The sequence below is a fragment of the Silurus meridionalis genome, chromosome 22 (genome assembly GCF_014805685.1).
Source record: "Silurus meridionalis isolate SWU-2019-XX chromosome 22, ASM1480568v1, whole genome shotgun sequence".
In the NCBI taxonomy this organism is placed as follows: domain Eukaryota; kingdom Metazoa; phylum Chordata; class Actinopteri; order Siluriformes; family Siluridae; genus Silurus; species Silurus meridionalis.
This window is the reverse complement of record NC_060905.1, coordinates 19,713,069-19,738,357: the sequence shown is the minus strand read 5'-3', so window position 1 is coordinate 19,738,357 and position 25,289 is coordinate 19,713,069. Positions and strand designations below refer to the sequence as shown.

At 42.2% G+C, this 25,289-nt stretch overlaps 3 protein-coding genes across 4 annotated transcripts in view; 1 reads left to right on the top strand and 2 right to left on the bottom strand.

Annotated features, from left to right (window-relative positions):
* The window catches only part of jazf1a (JAZF zinc finger 1a), a 30,568-nt gene extending 29,027 nt beyond the window's left edge, over positions 1-1,541 (bottom strand). Inside the window, exon 1 of the mRNA XM_046834362.1 lies at positions 1,395-1,541. Within this exon, the coding sequence (XP_046690318.1) occupies positions 1,395-1,509 (115 nt within the window). The 5' untranslated portion in view covers positions 1,510-1,541. The remainder of the gene's footprint in view (positions 1-1,394) is intronic.
* Positions 1,542-12,702: 11,161 nt separating this feature from the next.
* On the top strand, positions 12,703-22,661 carry creb5a (cAMP responsive element binding protein 5a). Of its 2 annotated transcripts, none has more exons than XR_006923836.1 (11): positions 12,703-12,834; positions 14,173-14,245; positions 17,943-18,036; positions 19,192-19,295; positions 19,823-20,004; positions 20,133-20,223; positions 20,342-20,422; positions 20,985-21,251; positions 21,337-21,620; positions 21,824-21,923; positions 22,047-22,188. XR_006923836.1 is itself a non-coding variant. In XM_046835543.1 (11 exons), the coding sequence occupies exons 2-11, from the start codon at positions 14,192-14,194 to the stop codon at positions 22,169-22,171; spliced, it is 1,320 nt and encodes a 439-aa protein (XP_046691499.1). In that variant the 5' UTR covers positions 12,703-12,834; positions 14,173-14,191; the 3' UTR covers positions 22,172-22,661. The 2 variants fall into 2 exon arrangements, 1 of the variants encoding a protein (XP_046691499.1); XM_046835543.1 differs by having other exon boundaries at positions 21,337-21,558; positions 22,047-22,661.
* Positions 19,718-25,289, bottom strand: part of tril (TLR4 interactor with leucine-rich repeats) — a 6,445-nt gene continuing 873 nt past the window's right edge. Inside the window, exons 1-2 of the mRNA XM_046835541.1 lie at positions 23,703-25,289; positions 19,718-19,735 (exon numbers count right to left, since the gene is read on the bottom strand). The exon at positions 23,703-25,289 is cut by the window's right edge and continues 873 nt beyond it. Coding sequence (XP_046691497.1) covers positions 23,761-25,289 — 1,529 coding nt within the window. The 3' untranslated portion in view covers positions 19,718-19,735; positions 23,703-23,760. The remainder of the gene's footprint in view (positions 19,736-23,702) is intronic.

The following is a 25,289-nucleotide window of genomic DNA, read 5'->3' as shown; positions in this document are numbered from 1 at the left end:
CAACACTACATTACAGTACACAACATTACACTACATTACATTATATTACACTACACTGCACTGCTACACTACACTACAATACATTACAGTACACAACATTACATTACATTACACTATATTACATTATATTACACTACATTACAATACATTACACTACATTACATTACACTACACTACGTTACACTACATTACATTACACTACACTACATACATTACACTATATTATATTATATTATACTATACTATACTATACTATACTATACTATACTATACTATACTATACTATACTATACTATACTATACTATACTATACTATACTATACTATACTATATTACATTATATTACACTACATTACATTACACTACATTACATTATATTACACTACACTGCACTACACTACATTACAGTACACTACATTACAATACATTACAGTACACTACATTACATTACACTATATTATACACTATATTATAATTATATTACACTACATTACACTACATTACAATACATTACACTACATTACAATACATTACACTATATTATATTATATTACACTATATTATATTACACTACATTACAATACATTACAGTACACAACATTACACTACACTGCACTACATTACACTATATTATACACTATATTATATTATACTATATTATATTATATTACACTACATTACATTACATTACTACATTACACTACACATTACACTACACCACACTACACTACATTACAGTACACAACATTACACTACACTGCACTACGTTACACTACACTACATATTACACTACATTACATTACACTACATTACTACACTACATTACAGTACACTACATTACATTACACTGCACTACACTGCACTACATTACATTACATTACATTACATTACACTACATTACACTACACTATATTATATTACACTACATTACAGTACACAACATTACATTACACTTACATTACACTACACATTACACTACACTATATTATACACTATATTATATTATACATTACACTACATTACAGTACACAACATTACACTACACTACACTACACTACATTACAATACATTACACTACACTACATTACAATACACTGTATTATTCTACACTGCACCACATTGCATTACACCTGGACGTGTGTGTGTGTGTGTGTGTGTGTGTGTGTGTGTGTGTGTGTTGTGTGTGCACAGATGATTCGAACACGCGCAAAATAAAGCTGAACGCAGCGGTGCTAATTACGGTGCAGGCCTCACAAACACACACACACACACACACACACACGCACGCACGCGCGCGCACACACACACACACACACACACACGGGCAGCGTCCTCCGACTGAGCGCTGCTGCTAGCGGAACCTGGCTAAGCTCGGATCGGCTAGCGCCACTCACCGATGTGACTGTCCTCGATGTGTGCGATGAGCTCGGCAAGAGAATCGAAGTGCAGCCCGCAGCCTCCGAACCGACACGCGTTCGAGAAGAACGAGGCGGCCGCGACACCCGCCATCACCGGGCCGGCACCGGGGACAGCGAGGGAGGGAGGGAGGGAGGGAGAGGCAGCGGCGCTGAGCAGCTGGAGGAGGGCGGGGGAGAGGAGTGAGGAGGGATGGAAGGGGGTGAGGACGGGGAGGGAGAGGGGAGTCTGTATGTGAGTCACTTCACTGTATCACAATGGTACTAACATCATTATCATCATTAACATAAGTATTTAACTCCTAACCCTTCAGTAATGTACTGCCTGAATCAATCCACCTCTTAATCCCATCATTCTCACTCCAAGTCTACAGAAATGATCAATATTAGAGAGAAGTGCAGAAGAACAGAGCGCTGCATCACACACAGGAATCTCACACAGTTAGAATGATCACTAAAGCAAGAAACCCAATGAACACAATTCAACTTTTCTCCTTTCACTGTAGCCACAGCTGCACCTCCCACATACAGTACATAATCTCAAACAGAAGCATTGCTATTAACCTCATCAAATTATAGTGTTTCCCTGCATTTCTGTCCAAAGCTTTGTAAAAAAAAAAAAAAAAAAAAGTAATAAATATGTGTAACAACTGGTTCGAGGAACCAAAGGAACCAAAAAACGTTATGGCGGACCTTTTCTCACAATGTCCAGGTTTTCTTGAAAAGCCCGTCTTGTAAATGTCCTTGTAATTGTATCTGCGACCATATCAATTTCATCTCTTCTGTGATCCATTGTGGAATGAAAAAACAGCTATTAAATCCATATGAGTATATTTGTGCTTGTGCAGTTTAGGCCAATAGAGAAGGCCTACCACTGCCTTATAATCATGCATTTATGGAATAAAAATATAAATCACAGGATGTGTTTTCATTTCCTTTCTTTTTCCTTGCAGCTAAAAGATTAAATGACATGCAGGGCAGAGGAATCAGTGAATCAGTGAAGAGGTCCAGTCCAACCTTGGGCATGGTGGATAATGTGCTGCTCCAGTGGGGTTGTTTGATCTGGACTGAGACTCTCAGAGATCACGGAATGTCCTGTACACAACCATCAGCCGCTAATTAATCTTTAAGCTCAGGATTATAAAAATCTTCCAGAATCTTCTAGCGTCCTCAGGAGGACACGTAATACAACCGAATGAGACATATTACACAGCTAGTACACCTCATACAAAACTGCTTTGCAGCTATCTGACCAAATACGCTTGAATTTATTTTAAACATTTTAAATCCCACAAAATATCCGGAAACAAAATTGTTTATTTAAACAGTATATTTAATAAGTAATATAGTGCAATACAATAAAGTACAGTACAGTATAGTATAGTATATACTATAATAATAGTATAGTATAGAATAGTATAGTATAGTACAATATATAATAGTATAGTATAATATAGTATAGTACAATATATAATAGTATAGTATGGCAAGGTATAGTATAGTATAGTACAAAATATAATAGTGTAGTATAGTATAGTACAGTATAGTATAGTACAATATATAATAGTATAGTATAGTATAGTATAGTGCAGTACAATATATAATAGTATAGTATAGTACAATATATAATAGTGTAGTATAGTATAGTACAGTACAATATATAATAGTGTAGTATATTATAGTATAGTATAGTACAATGTATAATAGTATAGTGGGTATAGTATGGTACAGTACAATATATAATAGTGTAGTATAGTACAGTACAATATATAATAGTATAGTATGGTATAGTATGGTATGGTATAGTACAGTACAGTACAGTACAATATATAATAGTGTAGTGTAGTATGGTATAGTATAGTATAGTATGGTATGGTATAGTATATATAGTATAGTATAGTATAGCATAGTATAGTATGGTATAGTATAGCATAGTATAGTATATAGTATAGTACAGTACAATATATAATAGTATAGTATGGTATAGTATGGTATAGTATAGTATAGTACAGTACAATATAAAATAGTATAGTGTAGTATAGTATAGTAGTATAGTATGGTATGGTATAGTACAGCACAATATATAAGAGTGTAATATAGTATAGTATGGTATAGTACAGTACAATATAATAGTGTAGTATATTGTAGTGTAGTATAGTATGGCATAGTACAGTACAGTACAATATATATAATAGTGTGGTGTAGTATAGTATAGTATAGTATAGTATAGTATAGTATAGTATAGTATAGTATAGTATAGTACAGCACAATATATAAGAGTGTAGTATAGTATAGTATGGTATAGTACAGTACAATATATAATAGTATAGTATGGTATAGTATGGTATAGTATAGTATAGTACAGTACAATATATAATAGTGTAGTGTAGTATGGTATGGTATAGTATAGTACAGCACAATATATAAGAGTGTAATATAGTATAGTATGGTATAGTACAGTACAATATAATAGTGTAGTGTAGTATAGTATGGTATAGTATAGTACAGCACAATATATAAGAGTGTAGTATAGTATGGTATAGAACAGTACAATATATAATAGTATAGTATGGTATAGTAGAGTATAGTATAGTATAGTATAGTATAGTACAATATATAATAGTATAGTATAGTACAATATAAAATAGTATAGTGTAGTATGGTATAGTATAGTACAGTACAATATAAAATAGTATAGTATAGTACAATATAAAATAGTATAGTATAGTATAGTATAATATAGTATAGTACAGCACAATATAAAATAGTATAGTATAGTACAATATAAAATAGTATGGTATAGTATGGTATAGTATAGTACAGTACAATATAAAATAGTATAGTATAGTATGGTATGGTATGGTATGGTATGGTATAGTATGGTACAATATACAATAGTATAGTATAAAATAGTATGGTATAGTATGGTATAGTATGGTATAGTATGGTATAGTATGGTATATAGTATAGTATGGTACAGTATAGTATGGTATAGTATAGTATGGTATAGTATAGTATAGTATGGTATAGTATAGTATGGTATAGTATAGTATAGTATAGTATGGTATGGTACAATATACAATAGTATAGTATAGTATAGTATGGTATAGTATAGTATAGTATAAAATAGTATAGTATAGTAGTATGGTATAGTATAGTATAGTACAGCACAATATATAATAGTATAGTATAGTAGTATAGTATAGTATAGTATAGTATAGTATAGTATAGTATAGTATGGTATAGTATAGTATAGTATAGTATAGTATATAGTATAGTATAGTATAGTATAGTATAGTATAGTACAATATAAAATAGTATAGTATAGTATAGTATAGTATAGTATAGGTATAGTATAGTATATAGTATAGTATAGTATAGTATAGTATAGTATAGTATAGTATAAAATAGTATGGTATAGTATAGTATCGTATAGTACAGTACAGTACAATATATAATAGTATAGTATGGTATAGTATAGTGTAGTATAGTATAGTATAGTATTGTATAGTACAGTACAGTACAATATATAATAGTATAGTATGGTATAGTATAGTATGGTATAGTATAGTATAGTATAGTATGGCATAGTATAGTATAGTACAGTACAGTACAGTACAGTACAGTATAGTATACAGGTAGTTGGTTTGAAAGAGACAGATGTAGAGGACAGAGTAGTATGGAAACTGTGGCGGCCCCTAATGGGAGCGGTTGAAAGCATAAGAAGGAGGTGAGATAAGTCAGGGTGAGATATTCAGTGTGGTATTCTTGTTATCAGGTTCATCAGGGACTTCCCTCAGACTTGTTACATAGAGTTTAAGCATGGAGATAAAGATCAGCTACTTGTGTATGATGTCCTAAACAACATCAGTGCTACAGTGCATGTGTTCGTGAATGAGTCAGATATAGGAGGAGACACAGACCGGACTTGATGTGATGACATCATTACTCCTTCCTGTTTTGTGGAGTTGCTGAGGAACAGCTACTAGTGTATTAGAGTAGACTCGAGATGAGTCACCACCTTGTGTTCTCATTTAGGGTTCCTTGTTTCTGAGCTTCTCTCTCTCTCTCTCTCTCTCTCTCTCTCTCTCTCTCTCTCTCTCTCTCTCTCTCTCTCTTAAATCTTGGCACTAACCACAAAAGAGCTGTGTTAGTCTGAATCAGCAGTGCCATGACCACATGTACCTCCTCCCTCCCTCGTTTCCATATAGAGCTCAGATCTACACAGTGAAACCTGGGCATTTCCTCAGGACAGGCTGAGAGATAGCAGAGAGGACCCAAACATCATTTCATTTACAGTCGAAGGAGAAAAACATCTGGACATAAACATCTAGACATTTTTGCAGTGTTGCTGAGAATCTGTATTCAGTGTTGTGCTGATGTAGAAGACAAGGTCATACCTTGAATTTTTTAGCTTCAGCAGGGAAGTTATTGAGACTGTAGTAACTTCACACAGCATTTGTGAAGATTTTCCCAAATCCCAGGACTGTATGCACATTTGGATAAACATCTTGGGCAAACGGTCTAAATTAGAGTGGGGGAAGTTAAATACTCCAAAAGACACTTTTTTATGGCTTTCAAATTTAAAACACAGGTTTTCACAGTAATGACATAGAAGAACTACTTTTAGTTTAACAGCAAACCCCCATAGTTCTTAAAATATATATATATTTTCTAAGTGCTATAAAGCACCTTTTGTAGTTCTTGACCACCCCATTAATAACCCATTCAATCTTTTAATTTAAAATAACATCACATTAAACATAAACATGCTAAAACCAATAAATGTCATAGGAGAACCATTTTCTTATTGCCGTGAAGAACATTTTTCCATTAAAATAAAAAATATTTTGTACAATACAAGTTTTCTTAGATGTTAAAGGTTTTTCACAGAGCCATAAAACTTAATATAACTGGTAAAGGTTGGTAAAGAATCATGAATAATAAGATTTACTGGATGGATTCCTGAAGTAGTTAAATTATTTTTCTTTCTGTTACTTGGTTGCTCATTATGAACCTTGTGAAATACCTGCCGAAAGCTGATTGGTCTTCCTTTACCTACATTTTTCCTCAACCAGAAGTACTTAAACCTGTTCTAAATATAATAAACTTTAATTAGCACTGGTTATATACCTAAATCTTTCAAACTGCCAGTTATCAACCCCCTGATTAAAAAACCTGAACTTGACCCTGTCAGGTTTCAAGTTCAAGTTTATTTCTATAGTGTTTTTCACAACGTACATTGTCTCAAAGCAGCTTTACAGAATATAAGAATGAAAATGAACGATATGTATTTATCCCTGATGATGAAGACTGGGGCGACTGTGGTGAAGGAAAAACTCCCTTAGATGTTATGAGGAAGAAACCTTGAGAGGAACCAGACTCAAAAAAGGAATCCATCCTCATTTGGGTGACATCAAGAGTGTGATTATAAATTGTTAAACAACACAGAACACTGGAGAGTGAGAACTAACATGAGCACTGGAGTGTGTGATTATGATTCATTCTACAGTCTTATACAGTCAGTTGATGTTGTGGAACCAGGACCTACTGAGCAAAATAAATAAAATAGCTCAACATCAGAAATCATCACAGATCCTCCATGCCTGAGACTTTCACTCAAAGAGCTCCAGTGTCCAAACTCTAAATAAAGTGGAATCCAAATGGCGCTGGTACGTCTCTAGATGGTTCGGGATGTTTGCGGCATCTAATTCTTTAAAGGTCCACAATCTTCATGAAGTGGGACGTGACTGGGGCTGAAGCAACCTCAGGATGCATCAGGATGGGGAGAGAAAGAGAAGCAGTGGAGAGAAATTAGCGTAGCTGCTGTTCATGATATTAACAGCACAAGTTGATAATGTGATGTGATCAGATGTTCTGGAGCACAAGGTTATGATATTTGATGTATTTTATGTCTAGGACTCGCTAAAAACATACGTCTTTAATCTGCATTTAAACTGGGAAAGTGTGTCTGAGCCCCGAACACTGGCGGCACCCATATTGAACTTGGATTAACCTGGATAGTTCTCCACTTAAATCTACAAAATGTTAATGATCAGACAGATAGGATTTAAACCACCTTAATGCCTGTCCCTGAATGCTGATGTTATTCTGTAAGCGATCCAGGAGAAAGTCATGATCTATAGTGTTGACTGCAGCAGTAAGATCTAGTTACAGAGATATGTAGCCTTGGTCTGAAGCTAAAAACAGGTAATTCCCAACTATAAGTCACTGAACGTGAAGCTGGAAGTTGAAGGGGTGATGCTAAATGTCATATATAGCATCACCCCTTCAACTTCCAGCTTCACGTTCATTAACATATCAGAAACTCTCTTCACCGCCACTACACTCTTACTGTACTCTTCCTTCAGAATCCCCCCTACACCATTTCTCTTTCCATCCACACCATGATAGAACAGTTTAAACACCTCCAATGTTCCTAGCCTTTCTCCCTTTCCACTTGGTCTCCTAAACACATAAAATGTCTACTCTCCCCGCCATCATATCAGCTACCTCTCTCCCTTTACCAGTCATAGTACCAACATTTGAAGTGCCCACCCAAACCTCCACTATCCTACTCTTCTTCTTTTCCTGCTGTCTCTCAATGGTGTTTCTGTTTCAGCATGTACGGCTGTCAAAGACCTTGGTGTGATTATTGACCCGAGTCTTTCCTTTGAGTCTCACGGAATAATATCACCAGAATCTCCTTCTTTCACCTTAGAAATATTGCTAAATTCAGAAATATGATGTCGTTACAGGATGCAGAAAAACTAGCTGATGCTTTTGTAACATCTAGATTAGACTACTGTAACGCTTTACTGTCTGGGTGTTGGAGTAAGTGCATAAATAAGCTTCAGTTACTCCAGAATGCAGCAGCAAGAGTCCTCACTAGATCTAGAAAATATGAGCACATCAGCCCTGTTTTAATCTTCTACACTGCTCCCAATTACATCTCACACTGATTATAAAATACTACTACTGACGTATAAAGCACTTAACGCTCTCACGCTGCAGTATCTGAGTGAACTTCTGTACCAGTATGATCCTCCACGTCTACTTAGATCAAAAGGTGCAGGCTATTTGTTGGTACCTCAAATAATGAAGACTCCAGCAGGGGGCAGATGTTTCTCTTATAAAACCCCACAGTTCTGGAACAACCTTCCAATCAGTGTTCGGGACTCAGACACAGTCTCAGTGTTCAAGTCGAGGTTGAAAACTTATTTATTTAGTCAAGCCTTTTATCAGTAGGTCTTGCTTAGGTCTTAGATATTTCCTCTACTGAGCCCCTACTCATTGGTGTAAGTTTCATTTAAGAGTAGGGGGGGACAATACATATAAAATTTCTCATGAGCAATTTTTGAAGGGGGACACAAATAATACAGTCAAATTGTACTTACAGTATAAAGACACAGTGAAAAACGTTGTTTCTATCATTATTATTGTAGCACAGAGACTGCGTCAATTACAATGATAATTCAAAGCTCTTTACATAAATAAAGTAAAACTATCATAAAAAAAATAATCACAACAATAAAAACAAGGAATTAAAAAAAATGTTTACCATAATGAAGACACTTAAGAACAGAATAGAAATTTATTATTAAATTACAGTGTGGTCAGTTCAGATGTAGCACAGTGCTCATTTAGTAAATGCACAGATAAACAATATGCTAATTTAATGTTAAATTAACATTATTCCAAGTCGTCCCAAATAAAACACTGCATGTGAAACGGCTTTGGTGTGTTAGTGTCAGTGCACTATGCTACAAGCTATTATAAACAAGCTAACGTTCACTAGATAAGTGATATTTTAATCTCTAATAGAGCAGATTCATGGAAAATTACATCCGAAATCAGCATTTTTGCCGCAACAATTTATGAATGAGTCTGCATCAACTACATTAAAGAGAATCGCTTTATTTAAAGTGAATAAAATACCCTACTTAATGGAGTTGAACATTATTAGCGCCGCAGACACACACCTGACTCGTGTGTGTAGAGAAGGTGAGATGAACACACGCCTGACTCGTGTGTGTAGAGCAGGTGAGATGAACACACACCTGACTCGTGTGTGTAGAGCAGGTGAGATGAACACACGCCTGACTCGTGTGTGTAGTGCAGGTGAGATGAACACACGCCTGACTCGTGTGTGTAGTGCAGGTGAGATGAACACACACCTGACTCGTGTGTGTAGAGCAGGTGAGATGAACACACACCTGACTCGTGTGTGTAGTGCAGGTGAGATGAACACACACCTGACTGTGTGTGTAGAGAGGTGAGATGAACACACACCTGACTCGTGTGTGTGTAGTGCAGGTGAGATGAACACACACCTGACTCGTGTGTGTGTAGAGCAGGTGAGATGCACACACCTGACTCGTGTGTGTAGAGGAGCTGAGATGAACACACACCTGACTCGTGTGTGTAGAGCAGGTGAGATGAACACACACCTGACTCGTGTGTGTAGAGGAGCTGAGATGAACACACGCCTGACTCGTGTGTGTAGTGCAGGTGAGATGAACACACACCTGACTCGTGTGTGTAGAGCAGGTGAGATGAACACACACCTGACCTGTGTGTGTAGAGGAGCTGAGATGAACACACACCTGACTGTGTGTGTAGAGCAGGTGAGATGAACACACACCTGACTCGTGTGTGTAGAGCAGGAGATGAACACACACACCTGACTCGTGTGTGTAGAGGAGTTGAGATGAACACACACCTGACTCGTGTGTGTAGAAGGTGAGATGAACACACACCTGACTCGTGTGTGTGTAGAGCAGGTGAGATGAACACACACCTGACTGTGTGTGTAGAGCAGTGAGATGAACACACACCTGACTCGTGTGTGTAGAGCAGGTGAGATGAACACACGCCTGACTCGTGTGTGTAGAGCAGGTGAGATGAACACACACCTGACTCGTGTGTGTAGAGCAGGTGAGATGAACGCACGCCTGACTCGTGTGTGTAGAGCAGGTGAGATGAACACACACCTGACTCGTGTGTGTAGAGCAGGTGAGATGAACGCAAACCTGACTCGTGTGTGTAGAGCAGGTGAGATGAACACACGCCTGACTCGTGTGTGTAGTGCAGGTGAGATGAACACACACCTGACTCGTGTGTGTAGAGCAGGTGAGATGAACACACGCCTGACTCGTGTGTGTAGTGCAGGTGAGATGAACACACACCTGACTCGTGTGTGTGTAGAGCAGGTGAGATGAACACACACCTGACTCGTGTGTGTAGTGCAGGTGAGATGAACACACTCCTGACTCGTGTGTGTAGAGGAGCTGAGATGAACACACACCTGACTCGTGTGTGTAGTGCAGGTGAGATGAACACACACCTGACTCGTGTGTGTAGAGGAGCTGAGATGAACACACACCTGACTCGTGTGTGTAGAGGAGCTGAGATGAACACACACCTGACTCGTGTGTGTAGTGCAGGTGAGATGAACACACTCCTGACTCGTGTGTGTAGAGGAGCTGAGATGAACACACACCTGACTCGTGTGTGTGTAGAGAAGGTGAGATGAACACACACCTGACTCGTGTGTGTGTAGAGAAGGTGAGATGAACACACACCTGACTCGTGTGTGTGTAGAGAAGGTGAGATGAACTGGGAAAGCAGGCAGTGGGTCAAACCACTGTGAGGAAGGGAAGGGGGAACTCAACTGTTTCTAAATGCAGTTTTGCGTTTTTTTTCCTACTCACACAATTATTTTAGGTATACATACATATATTTTTCATATAATAGAGAATACATATAATGGAGAGTGCGATTTTTTTAAATAATTTTTTTTTTTTGGGGGGGGGGGGGGGACATGTCCCCCTCCATCCGAGGGTTGTCCCCAAAAAAAATGTATTTAAAAAAATCGCCGGGATTTACGCCCATGCCCCTACTTACACCCTGATCACACTGTACAGTTTCCTTAAACACTTTATCAATGAGAATGCATCTCAATCATTATTTTGTCTTTTCCTTTCACCCCTCTACTCTCTCTCACTTTCCTTCTCCCTCTCTCTCTCTCTCTCTCTCTCTCTCTCTGTGTCGAGTAAACATGCCTCTGAGGTTCAAGTGACCAGTGTTCCGGTCCTTTCTTCTTTTCTAATCTGCCTAGCTCATCATGGGGTTCTACCTCTGGATGGAGTTCTTCTAAATAGAGACCACTCTGTGCAGCTGGGGATGGTTCCAAATCTACAGCCCATTATCCATGGAGCCGCTGAGCAACTCAAGAATTTTGAAGACCATGGTTTCTTCCTCATACCATCACAAGTAGTTTTTCCTTGCCACAGTCACCACTGGCTTGCTCACCAGGGATAAACAATTATATGCAACTAACTTATAAGCAATAAACTCTCACATTCTTTTATGTGACCTCTTTATCGCTCTATATGTGTAAAGCTGCTTTAAGATATCCATTGTAAAATGTGCTATGCAAATACAATTGAATTGGTCAATTTTTTAAGTAAGTAGATCATCACGATAACTACATGTAAACATAACCCACCCCTTTACACGAGTGACAGACAGTAGGCAGTTTTATTGTAAAAACATCTTTTTGAGAATGATCAATTTTCATATTGTTAACTTTTAACACTCAACATCTAGTTTTATAAATGTAATACTACTTATTCTACTACTAATAATAATAACAACAATATTATTATTAGTATTATAATCATATTATATTTTATATCATAATAATAATAATAATAATAATAATAATAATAATAATAATAAGATTGATAACTGCACACTGCCATAAATATTTTCTGTGTATGTGTATATATAGGTATATATGTATATGTATGTATATATACATATATATTTAGATATCTTTATATCTTTATTTATCTGCCTTCTTTTTCTTACTATATTTTTCTTAAATTTTGTTATTATATTTATATTTTTATTCCCCTTTTTACCCTATTTTATTCCCTCATGCCGGACCGTCGTTAAAAGCATTTCACTGCATGTCGTACCCTGTATGTATGTGTATGTGACAAATAAAATTTGATTTGATTTGATTTGATTTGAGAAGGAAACAGTCTGTAGACTTTCAGACGGGCACGCGCACGGCGCGCGGGCACGAGGACTAGGCACTGTCCCGCGCACGCATCCACGCAGCTGTTTGCGCAGCAGTGTCATGAAGCCACGCCCCCTCCTAGATCAGACCCCGACCCTCTGAGCCAATGCGTGTCTCCGTTCTCCGAGTAGGCGGAGCTTAATGCACAAAACTCCGCCCAGTACTTCCTAAAAGACCGGGGCGCAATGATTTAGAAGTTCAGGAATCCCGGCGTGACGTCACCGCGGGGTGATGTAATGCCTCTGTAAATAGACCATGGTGTAATCGTGCTTCAGTCCGGCGCGCGCGGGGTTAGCGCGAGGAGTGTGACTCGTGTCGGTCTGCCTTCAGGTAAGTTACCTTTACTTCTGTCACTCTTACAGTCAGGTGTGTGTGTGTGTGTGTGTGTGTGTGTGTGTGTGTGTGTGTGTGAGAGTGAGAGTGTGTCCGCTGATGAAGAATCTATTTGAAGACCTGTGACAGCATGTCTCTTTCTCAAACACACACACACACACACACACACACACACACACACACACAGAGCTTGTGGCTGTGTGTTAGTTTCAAGTCTGTCCTTTAATAAGCTCCACCGTACACCAGGCACTGGGTTCAGGTGATCCTGAGATCTCTTCTCACAGACGCGGTGTGTGTGTGTGTGTGTGTGTGTGTGTGTGTGTGTGCGTGCGTATGCGTGTGTGTGTGTGTGTGTGTGTGTGTGTGTGTGTGTGTTTCGTCATCACATCAGCGCTTCACGTGTTTCATAGAACTTTCAGGCTCCATGAGTCGCACCTGATTTCAGGTCAATACACCGCACTGGAAGTCGTGTATGTTGGCATGACGTCACTCCGCGGGTCGGTTCAGCACGTCACTTTAATCAACTGTCGGTGATGACGTCATGACCCCAGCGAAGGAACTGAAAAAGGAAATAATGAATAAAAACAGCGACTTGTTGAGTAGTGTAGGATATATATACTGTACACATGTCACGACTTAGATGAGTCAGAGAGAGAGAAGGAGAGAGGGAGGGAGAGAGAGTGATAGACAAAGGGAGGGAGAGAGCGAGTGATATAGAGAGTGAAATAGAGATAGATAGAAAGAGGGAGAGAGTGATTGAGGGAGGGAGGAGAAAGATATAGAGGGGGTGATTGAAAAAGGAAGGGAGAGAGAGTGATAGAGAGAGAAAGAGAGAGAGTGAAAGAGAGAGGGAGGGAGAAAGGGATAGCAAGGAAGAGCTAGGAAACAGAGTGATAGAGAGAGAGAGAGAGAGAGAGAGAGAGAGAGAGAGAGCGAGAGAAAGAAAGTAGGTTTAGGGATTAGTCTACTTCTTTGTGTGTGTGTGTGTGTGTGTGTGTGTGTGTGTGTGTGTGTGTGTGTGTTTGAGACAGATTGATGACAGATTGCTAATAGAGCACACACACACACACACACACACAGACACACACACTCATAACAACAAACACCACCGCATGGATCTCTCACAGTGTGTGTCTCAGGAACCCTGTGAGCTCCACCAGCTACTGCACATGACACTTTATTACACACCACTGTGTCTATTCTAACTCTGTGTGTGTGTGTGTGTGTGTGTGTGTGTGTGTGTGTGTGTGTGTGTGTGTGTGTGTGTGTGTGTGTGTGTGTGTGTGTGTGTGTGTGTGTGTGTGTGTGTGTGTGTGTGTGTGTGTGTGTGTGTAGGCTCTTCACGGCCACAGTGATGAACTGTGATCAGGAGGGGCCATATGTATGCACTGCACCCGGATGCACTCAGGTGAGTCTTCCCTCTACCTCTACCCACACCACTACCTGCACCTCTAACTCTACCTACACCACTACCAGTACCACTACCTGTACCCACACCTCTACCTGTACCCCTAACTCTACCTACACCACTACCAGTACCACTACCTGTACCCACACCTCTACCTGTACCTCTACCTGCACCTCTAACTCTACCTATACCACTACCTGTACCACTACCTGTACCTCTACCTGTACCTCTAACTCTACCTCTAACTCTACCTACACCACTACCTGTAACTCTACCTGTACCTCTAACTCTACCTACACCACTACTTGTACCTGTACCTCTACCTGTACCTCTACATGTACCTCTAACTCTACCTACACCACTACCTGTACCTCTAACTGTACCTCTATCTGTACCTCTTCCTGTACCTCTACCTGTACCTCTACATGTACCTCTAACTCTACCTACACCATTACCTGTACCTACACCTCTACCTGTACCTCTAACTGTACCTCTACCCACACCACTACCTCTACCAATACCTGTACCCACACCTCTACCTGTACCTCTAACTGTACCTCTACCTCTACCCACACCACTACCTGTACCACTACCTGTACCCACACCTCTACCTGTACCTCTACCTCTACCCACACCACTATCTTTACCACTACCTGTACCTACACCTCTACCTGTACCTCTAACTGTACCTCTACCCACACCACTACCTCTACCAATACCTGTACCCACACCTCTACCTGTACCTCTAACTGTACCTCTACCTCTACCCACACCACTACCTGTACCACTACCTGTACCCACACCTCTACCTGTACCTCTACCTCTACCCACACCACTATCTTTACCACTACCTGTACCCACACCTCTACCTGTACCTCTAACTGTACCTCTACCCACACCACTACCTTTACCACTACCTGTACCCACACCTCTACCTGTACCTCTACCTGCACCTCTACCTCTACCTACACCTCTACCTGTACCACTACCTGTACCTGTACCTCTAACTGTACCTCTACCTCTACCTACACCACTACCTGTACCACTACCTGTACCCACACCTCTACCTGTACCTCTACCTGCACCTCTAACTCTACCTACACCACTACCTGTACCACTACCTGTACCTACACCTCTACCTGTACCTCAAACTGTACCTCTAACTCTACCTACACCACTACCTGTAACTCTACCTGTACCTCTAACTCTACCACACCACTACTTGTACCTGTACCTCTACCTGTACCTCTACATGTACCTCTAACTCTACCTACACCATTACCTGTACCTCTAACTGTACCTTTACCTGTACCTCTACCTGTACCGCTAACACTACCTGTACCTCTACCTGTACCTCTACCTGTGCCTCTACCTGTACCTCTACCTACACCTCTACCTGTACCCACACCTCTACCTGTACCTCTACATGTACCCCTAACTCTACCTACACCACTACCTGTACCTCTACCACTACCTGTACCTCTACCTGTACCTCTAACTCTACCTACACCACTACCTGTACCTCTACCACTACCTCTAACTCTACCTGTACCTCTAACTCTACCTACACCACTACCTGTACCTCTAACTCTACCTATACCACTACCTGTACCACTACCTGTACCTCTACCTGTACCTCTACCACTACCTCTAACTCTACCTACACCACTACCTGTAACTCTACCTGTACCTCTAACTCTACCTACACCACTACTTGTACCTGTACCTCTACCTGTACCTCTACATGTACCTCTAACTCTACCTACACCACTACCTGTACCTCTAACTGTACCTCTATCTGTACCTCTTCCTGTACCTCTACCTGTACCTCTACATGTACCTCTAACTCTACCTACACCATTACCTGTACCTACACCTCTACCTGTACCTCTAACTGTACCTCTACCTACACCACTACCTCTACCAATACCTGTACCCACACCTCTACCTGTACCTCTAACTGTACCTCTACCTACACCACTACCTCTACCAATACCTGTACCCACACCTCTACCTGTACCTCTAACTGTACCTCTATCTCTACCTACACCACTACCTGTACCACTACCTGTACCCACACCTCTACCTGTACCTCTACCTCTACCTACACCACTATCTTTACCACTACCTGTACCCACACCTCTACCTGTACCTCTAACTGTACCTCTACCTCTACCTACACCACTACCTTTACCACTACCTGTACCCACACCTCTACCTGTACCTCTACCTGCACCTCTACCTCTACCTACACCTCTACCTGTACCACTACCTGTACCTGTACCTCTAACTGTACCTCTACCTCTACCTACACCACTACCTGTACCACTACCTGTACCTCTACCACTACCTGTACCTCTACCTGCACCTCTAACTCTACCTACACCACTACCTGTACCACTACCTGTACCACTACCTGTACCTACACCTCTACCTGTACCTCAAACTGTACCTCTAACTCTACCTACACCACTACCTGTAACTCTACCTGTACCTCTAACTCTACCTACACCACTACTTGTACCTGTACCTCTACCTGTACCTCTACATGTACCTCTAACTCTACCTACACCATTACCTGTACCTCTAACTGTACCTTTACCTGTACCTCTACCTGTACCGCTAACACTACCTGTACCTCTACCTGTACCTCTACCTGTACCTCTACCTGTACCTCTAACTCTACCTACACCACTACCTGTACCTACACCTCTACCTGTACCTCTACATGTACCCCTAACTCTACCTACACCACTACCTGTACCTCTACCACTACCTGTACCTCTACCTGTACCTCTAACTCTACCTACACCACTACCTGTACCTGTACCTCTACCACTACCTGTACCTCTACCTGTACCTCTAACTCTACCTACACCACTACCTGTACCTCTAACTCTACCTGTACCTCTACCTGTACCTCTAACTCTACCTACACCACTACCTGTACCTCTACCACTACCTGTTCCTCTACCTATACCTCTACCTGTACCTCTAACTCTACCTACACCACTACCTGTACCTCTAACTCTACCTGTACCTCTACCTGTACCTCTAAATCAAACTACACCAGTTCCTCTACCTCTACCTGTACCCACACCACTACCTGTACCTCTACCTGTACCTCTACCTGTACTTACACCTCTACCTGTACCTCTACCTGTACCTCTACCACTACCTGTATCTCTACCTGTATCACTACCTGTACCTCTACCTGTACCTCTATCACTACCTGTATCTCTACCTGTACCTCTACCTGTACTTCTACCACTACCTGTATCTCTACCTGTACCTCTAACTGTACCCGTACCTCTACCTGTACCTCTACCACTACCTGTATCTCTCACCTGTAGCTCCACCTGTACTTCTACCACTACCTGTATCTCACCTGTACCTCTACCACTACCTGTATCTCTCACCTGTAGCTCTACCTGTACTTCTACCACTACCTGTATCTCTACCTGTACCTCTACCACTACCTGTATCTCTACCTGTAGCTCTACCTGTACTTCTACCACTACCTGTATCTCTACCTGTACCTCTACCACTACCTGTATCTCTACCTGTAGCTCTACCTGTACTTCTACCACTACCTGTATCTCTACCTGTACCTTTACCTGTACTTCTAGCTATATCAGTGTTTAACAGCTGTACAGGTGTGTATTAGCATTTCACCTTTCTGTGTTGATGTCTGTAGCGCTTCTACAGAGAAGATCATCTGATCATACACAGACACAAGCATGAGATGACCCTCAAATTCTCCTCCATCAAGTGTGACAACACACTGTCAGGTAGGACACGTCCTTACACACTGTTCCCATTAACATCAACAACATGGGAAAAAAGTTATTAAATAATAATAATAATAACAATAATAATATTTTATAACAATATTAGTAAAGATCAACTTGAACAAATGGTGACAGCAAAAATCCATTCAGAAACAGTTTGGTTTGGTGTCATGCTGAATCAGGTTTGACTTTCTGTACAATTGTGTGTCTCCAACTTTGTGTAACAGTTTGGGGAAGAGCCACATGTGGCTAGAAAAGTCAGGTGTGCCAATACTTATGGCAGTATACAGTCTCTGTGAAGAGTGTGGAAACACAGAGTGCGTATGGTGTTCGAGAGACATATGGATGTTCTTCTACAATAGAAACAAAAGGAACAGGACTGTAGTGTAGTGTGGTGTTAGTGGGACGAGCTCTGTAGCAGGAACGTGTAAGTTTGATACATGAGCCAGTAGGTGGCACTGTTACAATGATTTACTCATGGCATGTGGAGGTATTTATTCTTTTTGCACACACTTTTTAGAAATTTGCTGCGTTCAATGACTTTCACATCCATGAACAGTCTTCTGAAATATAGAACATCTGCAGAAAATGATTATAGCTGGAATAAGAAATGTGGAGATGTGATTGGACAGAAAGCATCGTGAATGTCTCAGGATGTCTCAGCCAGGAGTTACTTTCATGATGTTTAGCACTGTCAAATGAAAGACCATGGCATTCCACCACATACTCCCACAAGGTCTCTGAGCACTATTCACACGACCTCTTGAGTTTCCTGCATGCAGACTGCCAGGGCTGGATTAGATAGTCCAGAAGGTTCTGACCAAGGTGCACTGCCAGAGAGAGACGTTGATGAAATCATAGCCAAATGCAGAAGGACGACTTGATACCTCAAAGTACCATCAGTATGAGTGATGAGACCACACGTGTCCATGTGTTTACTTTTTCTTCTAAACGTCTTCACAGCTCTGGAGTTTCAGGATTTTTATGATTCACCGTCACATTATTTTTTTCACAAATAAAAAAACACCCGCAGCATTTTAGATTCCTTAATCATTTTAGATTCCTTGTTTATCGGCTTTAGTGCAGTCAGTAGTGTCTCCTCCCAGTGTCTTGTGTGTGCATGTGCATGTAACTGTACCGTGTGCTGATCTTTAGATCAGACTCCGACTCCAACGCGTTTCCTGAGAAACTGTGAGGAGGTTGGACTCTTCAGTGACCTGGACCTCACTCAGGCATCAGACGAAGAGGAAACGCCACAGGTAGGAGACATGTAGAAACACCGACACTGACACACACTGACGAACTGCTACACGTGTCTGATCTACAGTTCACCAACTCAAATTAGCTCCCCCCCTTATCACACTGGGCCGTCCCACTCAGACTAGCTAACTGCTACCTCATTATCTACATACACACCTGCAAAACTGCACCCTCTACTGTCTGACACAGGAAGTGCACTATCTTGTGTCAGATACAGGAAGTGGACCCTCTACTGTCAGACACAAGATGTGCACCCTTTACAGCTGGACACAGGAAGCGCACCCTTTATAGTCAAAAACAGGAAGTGCACCCTCTGCTGTCAGACACAGGAAAGGCACTGTGATTTAAACACGTTTGTGTAATGTCCTGAAATACAATATTAGAAGGAGACGATTTTGTAAGGCCCTCTGAACACACACACACACACACACACACACACCTGCTGAGATGAGTTACTGCATGTAAATTAGATTGTTATGGTGCTTCGAACATCATTCATTGTTTTTCTATAAAAATTTCCTGCTAGAACTTTTCAGTCCAGGGTTCATCAGGAGACACTTGCAGTGAGCAGCATGACTCCCAGCAGCAGCAGCAGCAGCAGTGTGCCGTGGCTCACTTTCCCTCAACTCATCTCCACACACACACCTCTCAGTGTTCATCTCATTGCTCTCTGGTACGACACAGCACCCACAGCACCACCAACACACAGTGAGTACTACTGCACACACACACACACACACACACACACACACACACACACACACACACACATATAACATTAAGATATAAATATACATAGACATGTTTTCATGTTTCACTGTTAATTCTATCCACAGTCTCACTGATTGTAGGATAGAAGCCAGTTGTCTTCACCCCCAACAGCGTCTCCCTGCAGCATGCGCCCTGCAGGCAGCGCCCCCTATGCGGGTGAGTGTTATTCTAGCTCCACTTCATATTTAACACAAATGACATCACACACACTTCTCTCTCAGATGCACACCATCATTTAACACTGTGTACTACTTCCTTCTCACTGGTATATCAGATGAACACACAGTTACCAGTGGACCACAACATGCCTGACCTTCTAGGACCTGCTCACTCCAGATCCTGCTCCACACCCCAGGTACTACACGTCACAATACTCTCCATGCTAACGTCATGGGGAAACTAACCATATGGAGATTCACACCCATGACCGGCACAGTATGAGTAAAACTATGTGCACCCCTGACTACATATGAGGTTATTCGCCAAATTGTTACCACAAACGAGCTCCATGAAGACATCAGTGTCTAATCTCACTAATAGGTGAATGATCACTAATCAGAATCGGAAAGAGCTTCAATGCCGAGTGTGTTTGCACTTACAAGGAATTTGTTTGTTTGGAAGTTCAGAAGCATCCAGTTACACTTGAAAAAAAAAAGTAAAATAGAAATGAAATAAATAAAACAGTAAAAATTTTCTTAAATCCTTAAAGCCATACCCCAAAATCTAGTGGACAGAAGAGTGGAGGTGTAAATACAGAGGGAATAAATCTGCAATGAGAAGGACATGTGGGTGTGACGGTCAGGTGTGTACATACTTTTCGGACACATAATAACTGATGCATAACTGATACTCATATGGCATCACACTGTATCTTCTGTATCTTCAACAATAATCTATTCCCACTCATGATCCATCAGAGGGCAAAGATCATGTCATGCCAGATTCAACCACTGGCTTCCAAAGGTAACCAGAACCCCATGGGTCACATGATGGAGATGATGTCAACACAGCAGATGAGGTTGGGGCTCCCATTGACACATCAGCCGTATCAGCAGCAGAGACACACCCATCAGCATCAAAGTCAAGAGGAGTCCCCGCCCAGCTGTGCTCACCATTCTCCCCCTGCACATCTGCACTCGGCCCCGGCGCAACACCTGCTGCACCAGCCAAGCCCTGCACCCCAGGCACCACTCTCTATTCAGTGCTTTTTCTGGAATACTCATTTGACTTTCATGATTTTAAGACTGTTATTTATTTATTTTTTTTCAGATGTCACCAGTTCCTAAAAACACCACATGTGCAGAGTCTCCTTCCCAGACAAGTGGAGGGAAACGCAGACGGACAGCAGACGCAGATCCAGACGACCGCAGGCGCAAGTTTTTGGAAAGGAACAGAGCGGCAGCGTCACGCTGCAGGCAGAAGAGGAAGATCTGGGTGACGTCACTGGAAAAGAAGGCAGAGGAACTTACACACACAAACCTGCAGCTCCAGGTACAGAAACACGAGAAGCAGCAAATCCCGTTCGATGCAGTTCCAGCTGTTGGCCACGAGGGGTCAGAATAACACCAAATATACACTATATACACTGTATATATAAAATATATATAATATACACTGAACATCACCTGCTGAGTCCGACTGTCCGAACTGTCCATTAATGCACAAATCCATTACACTACACTACACAACACTACACTACACTACACTACACATGTACAGATTGTAATTGTGAGTGTCTTGTGTTTGTGTGTTTCAGAACGAAGTCACTCTCCTGAAATCAGAGGTGATTCAACTAAAGCAGCTTCTGCTGGCTCATACAGACTGTCCTGTAACTGTGAGACAACGTGAGACACGAGGTGAGAAACACACACACGTTTACATTTCCATGGCCACTTTATTAGGAACACCCAATTTACACTGCTGTCACTTCAATGTTTTTATGTTCTAAGTTCTCCTTTTATGTTTTTTGGTGTGTGCAGTTGGAAGTCCAACAGGAAGTCCTCATCAAACTCACAACGTCCAACACAACAGCATCTCATCATCCTGTACCACACACACGCTCACACGCACACACCTCACCACAAACTCACATTCTGCATCTTAAAGGCACACACTAGTCCAAACACTATTAAGGGAGGTGGCAGTGTTGTGTATCTGGATCGAAGCAGCACTGTGGAGCTGTGGGTCAGGGTGGAAGCTGCATCATCTCTCACTGCGATGGTGGAACACCGCGGCCTGGACGAGGGATTTCCTCAGGGACGTTCACTTCAATCCCTGTGTGTGTTCCTCTCGTCTTTTCTAGCACTTTGTGTTTTGTACTCCTCGTCAGGGGGTCTGTATTATAGTGTAAATATCAACAGATAGTTTCGTATGGCTTTGGATTGCAGCTGCACTTTTTTTTCCAATCCGCACACGTCTCGCACACGTTTCTGCTTCATTAACCGTGTCCGTTATCTCCTCCTGTATATCAGGAATTACACACGCAGTAAACACACACCGTATACACACACACACACACACACACACACACACACACACCATAAGTGCACACACCATAAGTACACACACCAGGCACACACCATACATACCATACACACCGCACACACCATACGTACCATTTACACCGTACACACACATCGTACACACACCGTATACACACACACACACACACACACACACCATACACACACTATACATACCATACACACCGCACACACTGTACACCATATGTACCATTTACACCATACACACACCGTACACACACCATACACACACACCATACACACACCATACATACCATACACACACACCATTACACACCATACGTACCATTTACACCATACACACACCATACACACATTACACACACCGTACACATACCATACACACCGCACACACACCGTACACACCATACGTACCATTTACACCATACACGCACCATACACACACCGTACACACACGTACACACACCGTACACACACCGTACACACACCATACATACCATACACACCGCACACACACCGTACACACCATACACACACCATACGTACCATTTACACCATACACACTCAGTACACACACCGTTCTCATCTCCAGTGTCGGGGTGTTGTTTTTTCCATGTGTACATGAACCACACTGAGATCCAGGTGTTTCACAGCTGCATGGTTCACACTGATTGAGCTGAAAACAGTATTTTTCATGTACAGATTCGCAGAAATAAACGCATAATCCTTTATTTTTGTACCGGCTGACTAACTAATCTGATCGCTCTTTCTGATTAAAAAAAGATCTTTTTACGAAATTCCCCTGCGTTTGTGCTCGTGTCTGCGCTGAGAGAAACATCAGGGTGTGTATCTGATCAAGTTACATAGATGTGTAGTGTGTGCTTTAATAATCATTCATCAGCCGAGTTTATACAAAAAACACACACACACACACACACACACACACACACACACACGTTTGCTCACTTTTGCTTTATGTGCTCCTGTTTATTTGGAAACTGGAGGGTGTGAGTAACGACTAATGAGTGTGTGTTACAGACATAGAATTTCTTACACATGCTGAGAGAATTTTAAAGCTTACACACATGAATACAGGAATATCTTCACTGTATAAATGACAGCATTTACTACACACACACACACACACACACACTTACACATGACATGATGTGAGTCCTGATTGTGTGAATCAGGTTATTACAGAATCATCGTCTCTGCGAGGATCGAAAAACCTCTCAGGAGGGAATTGGATCAAGTCTCCATCCTCAGCCAGAACCCGGCCGCTCTGATACCTGCTGAACTCGGAGGAGACGCACGTGGTTGCCATGGCAGCCCGGTAGGGCCTCCGTGTAGAGTACATGTGACGCACGTGCGCGTGTGTGGACGACTTTCTGTTTCGGATCCTCCTCCTCAGGACACGCCGCAGCCAGACCACGCCCACTAGCAGGATCAGCAGCGCGTTAGCCGCCAGCACCGCTGCGGTCACGTGCTGCAGTCTGATGTCGCTCTCCGCCGCAGGAGACGTGGTGATAAAACCTGCACAATGATCTCGCGGAGCCACCTGGCACAAAGCCCCGCCCACCACGCCTTCCACACAGGTGATGTAGGTGGTGTGTGGGCGGAGCTCCTGCAGCACCACCGCCCGAGCGGATCCGCGGGCGTAAACGTAGCGCTGGAACCGGACGGAGTGTCCGAAGCGGTCGAACAGGATGCGGAACGCGAGCCCTCCAGAAAGCGTGTCCTCAGACATGCTCCAAAACACAGTGGCCGAGTCCGAAGTCACGTTGTTCACGCTCACGTTCGCAATGTAGCGGTGGTTGAACTGACACGCGTCCATCACCCCCACACCCGGTTTCTGCGCCATGGAATCCACGTCGTTCTGACTGCCGGGGTTCTCCAGGACATCGCTCAGCTCCCACGTGCTTGTGTTCTCCTCCATTACATTCTGGAACATTCCTGTTCCAAGGAGAGCTGAGGAAGAGCTTGCTTTCGCAGAAGATCTTGGTGCAGTTCTTGGTCTGAGATTCATTTTCTTCTTCTTGTGACCTCTTTGAACATCTTGAGTCTCCATGTCCTCCTCTTTCTCTCCTCCTCTCTTCAGCCTCTCCTCTACACCTGGTGGCTCCTGCCGTCCTGGTTCTCGTTCTGCCTCGTTCTCTGCTCTGCAGGACAAGCTTCCGGTCAGTTCCTCCAGCAGCTCCGTGTCATTCACGTGATCCAGGTACTTCCCCTGGAGCGTGGGTGGGTGATGGCACTGCACGTGCGCTGTGAGTAACTTTCCCCGGGCACGTGTCTCCACCATCCACTCTTTTAGCTTCTCCATCCTACAGTCGCATCTCCACTCGTTACCACTCAGGTCCAGCTGGAGGAGAGCAGCGTTAGAGGTGAAGGCACCGCCTGAGATCCTCATGAGCTGGTTGTTGCTCAGGTCCAGCTCTTTGAGACGGGTGAGACGAGCGAAGGCGGCAGGATGGATACGTGTGATCCGGTTGTCGCTGAGATCGAGACGTTCGATGCGCACGATGGGCTCCAGAACACCTGCAAGAATCTCCGTCAGCAGGTTTCCGTTCATGGTGAGTTCTCGGAGACGCGAGAGCCCCCTCAGCGTTCCGTTCTCCAGCTGAACGATGCGGTTGTTACTCAGAGAGAGCTTGGTGAGCTTTTTCAGGTTCTGAAAGACGTGAGCGCTGATGTGGGTGATGTGGTTTTCTGAGAGGA

Excerpts from the sequence above, each read along its gene's own strand:
- creb5a (XM_046835543.1), top strand. The coding sequence starts at position 14,192 with ATGAACTGTGATCAGGAGGGGCCATATGTATGCACTGCACCCGGATGC. Across the intron at positions 19,296-19,822 it reads ACGAAGAGGAAACGCCACAG|AACTTTTCAGTCCAGGGTTC; the intron begins GTAGGAGACATG and ends ATTTCCTGCTAG. Across the intron at positions 21,924-22,046 it reads GAGACAACGTGAGACACGAG|TTGGAAGTCCAACAGGAAGT; the intron begins GTGAGAAACACA and ends TGGTGTGTGCAG.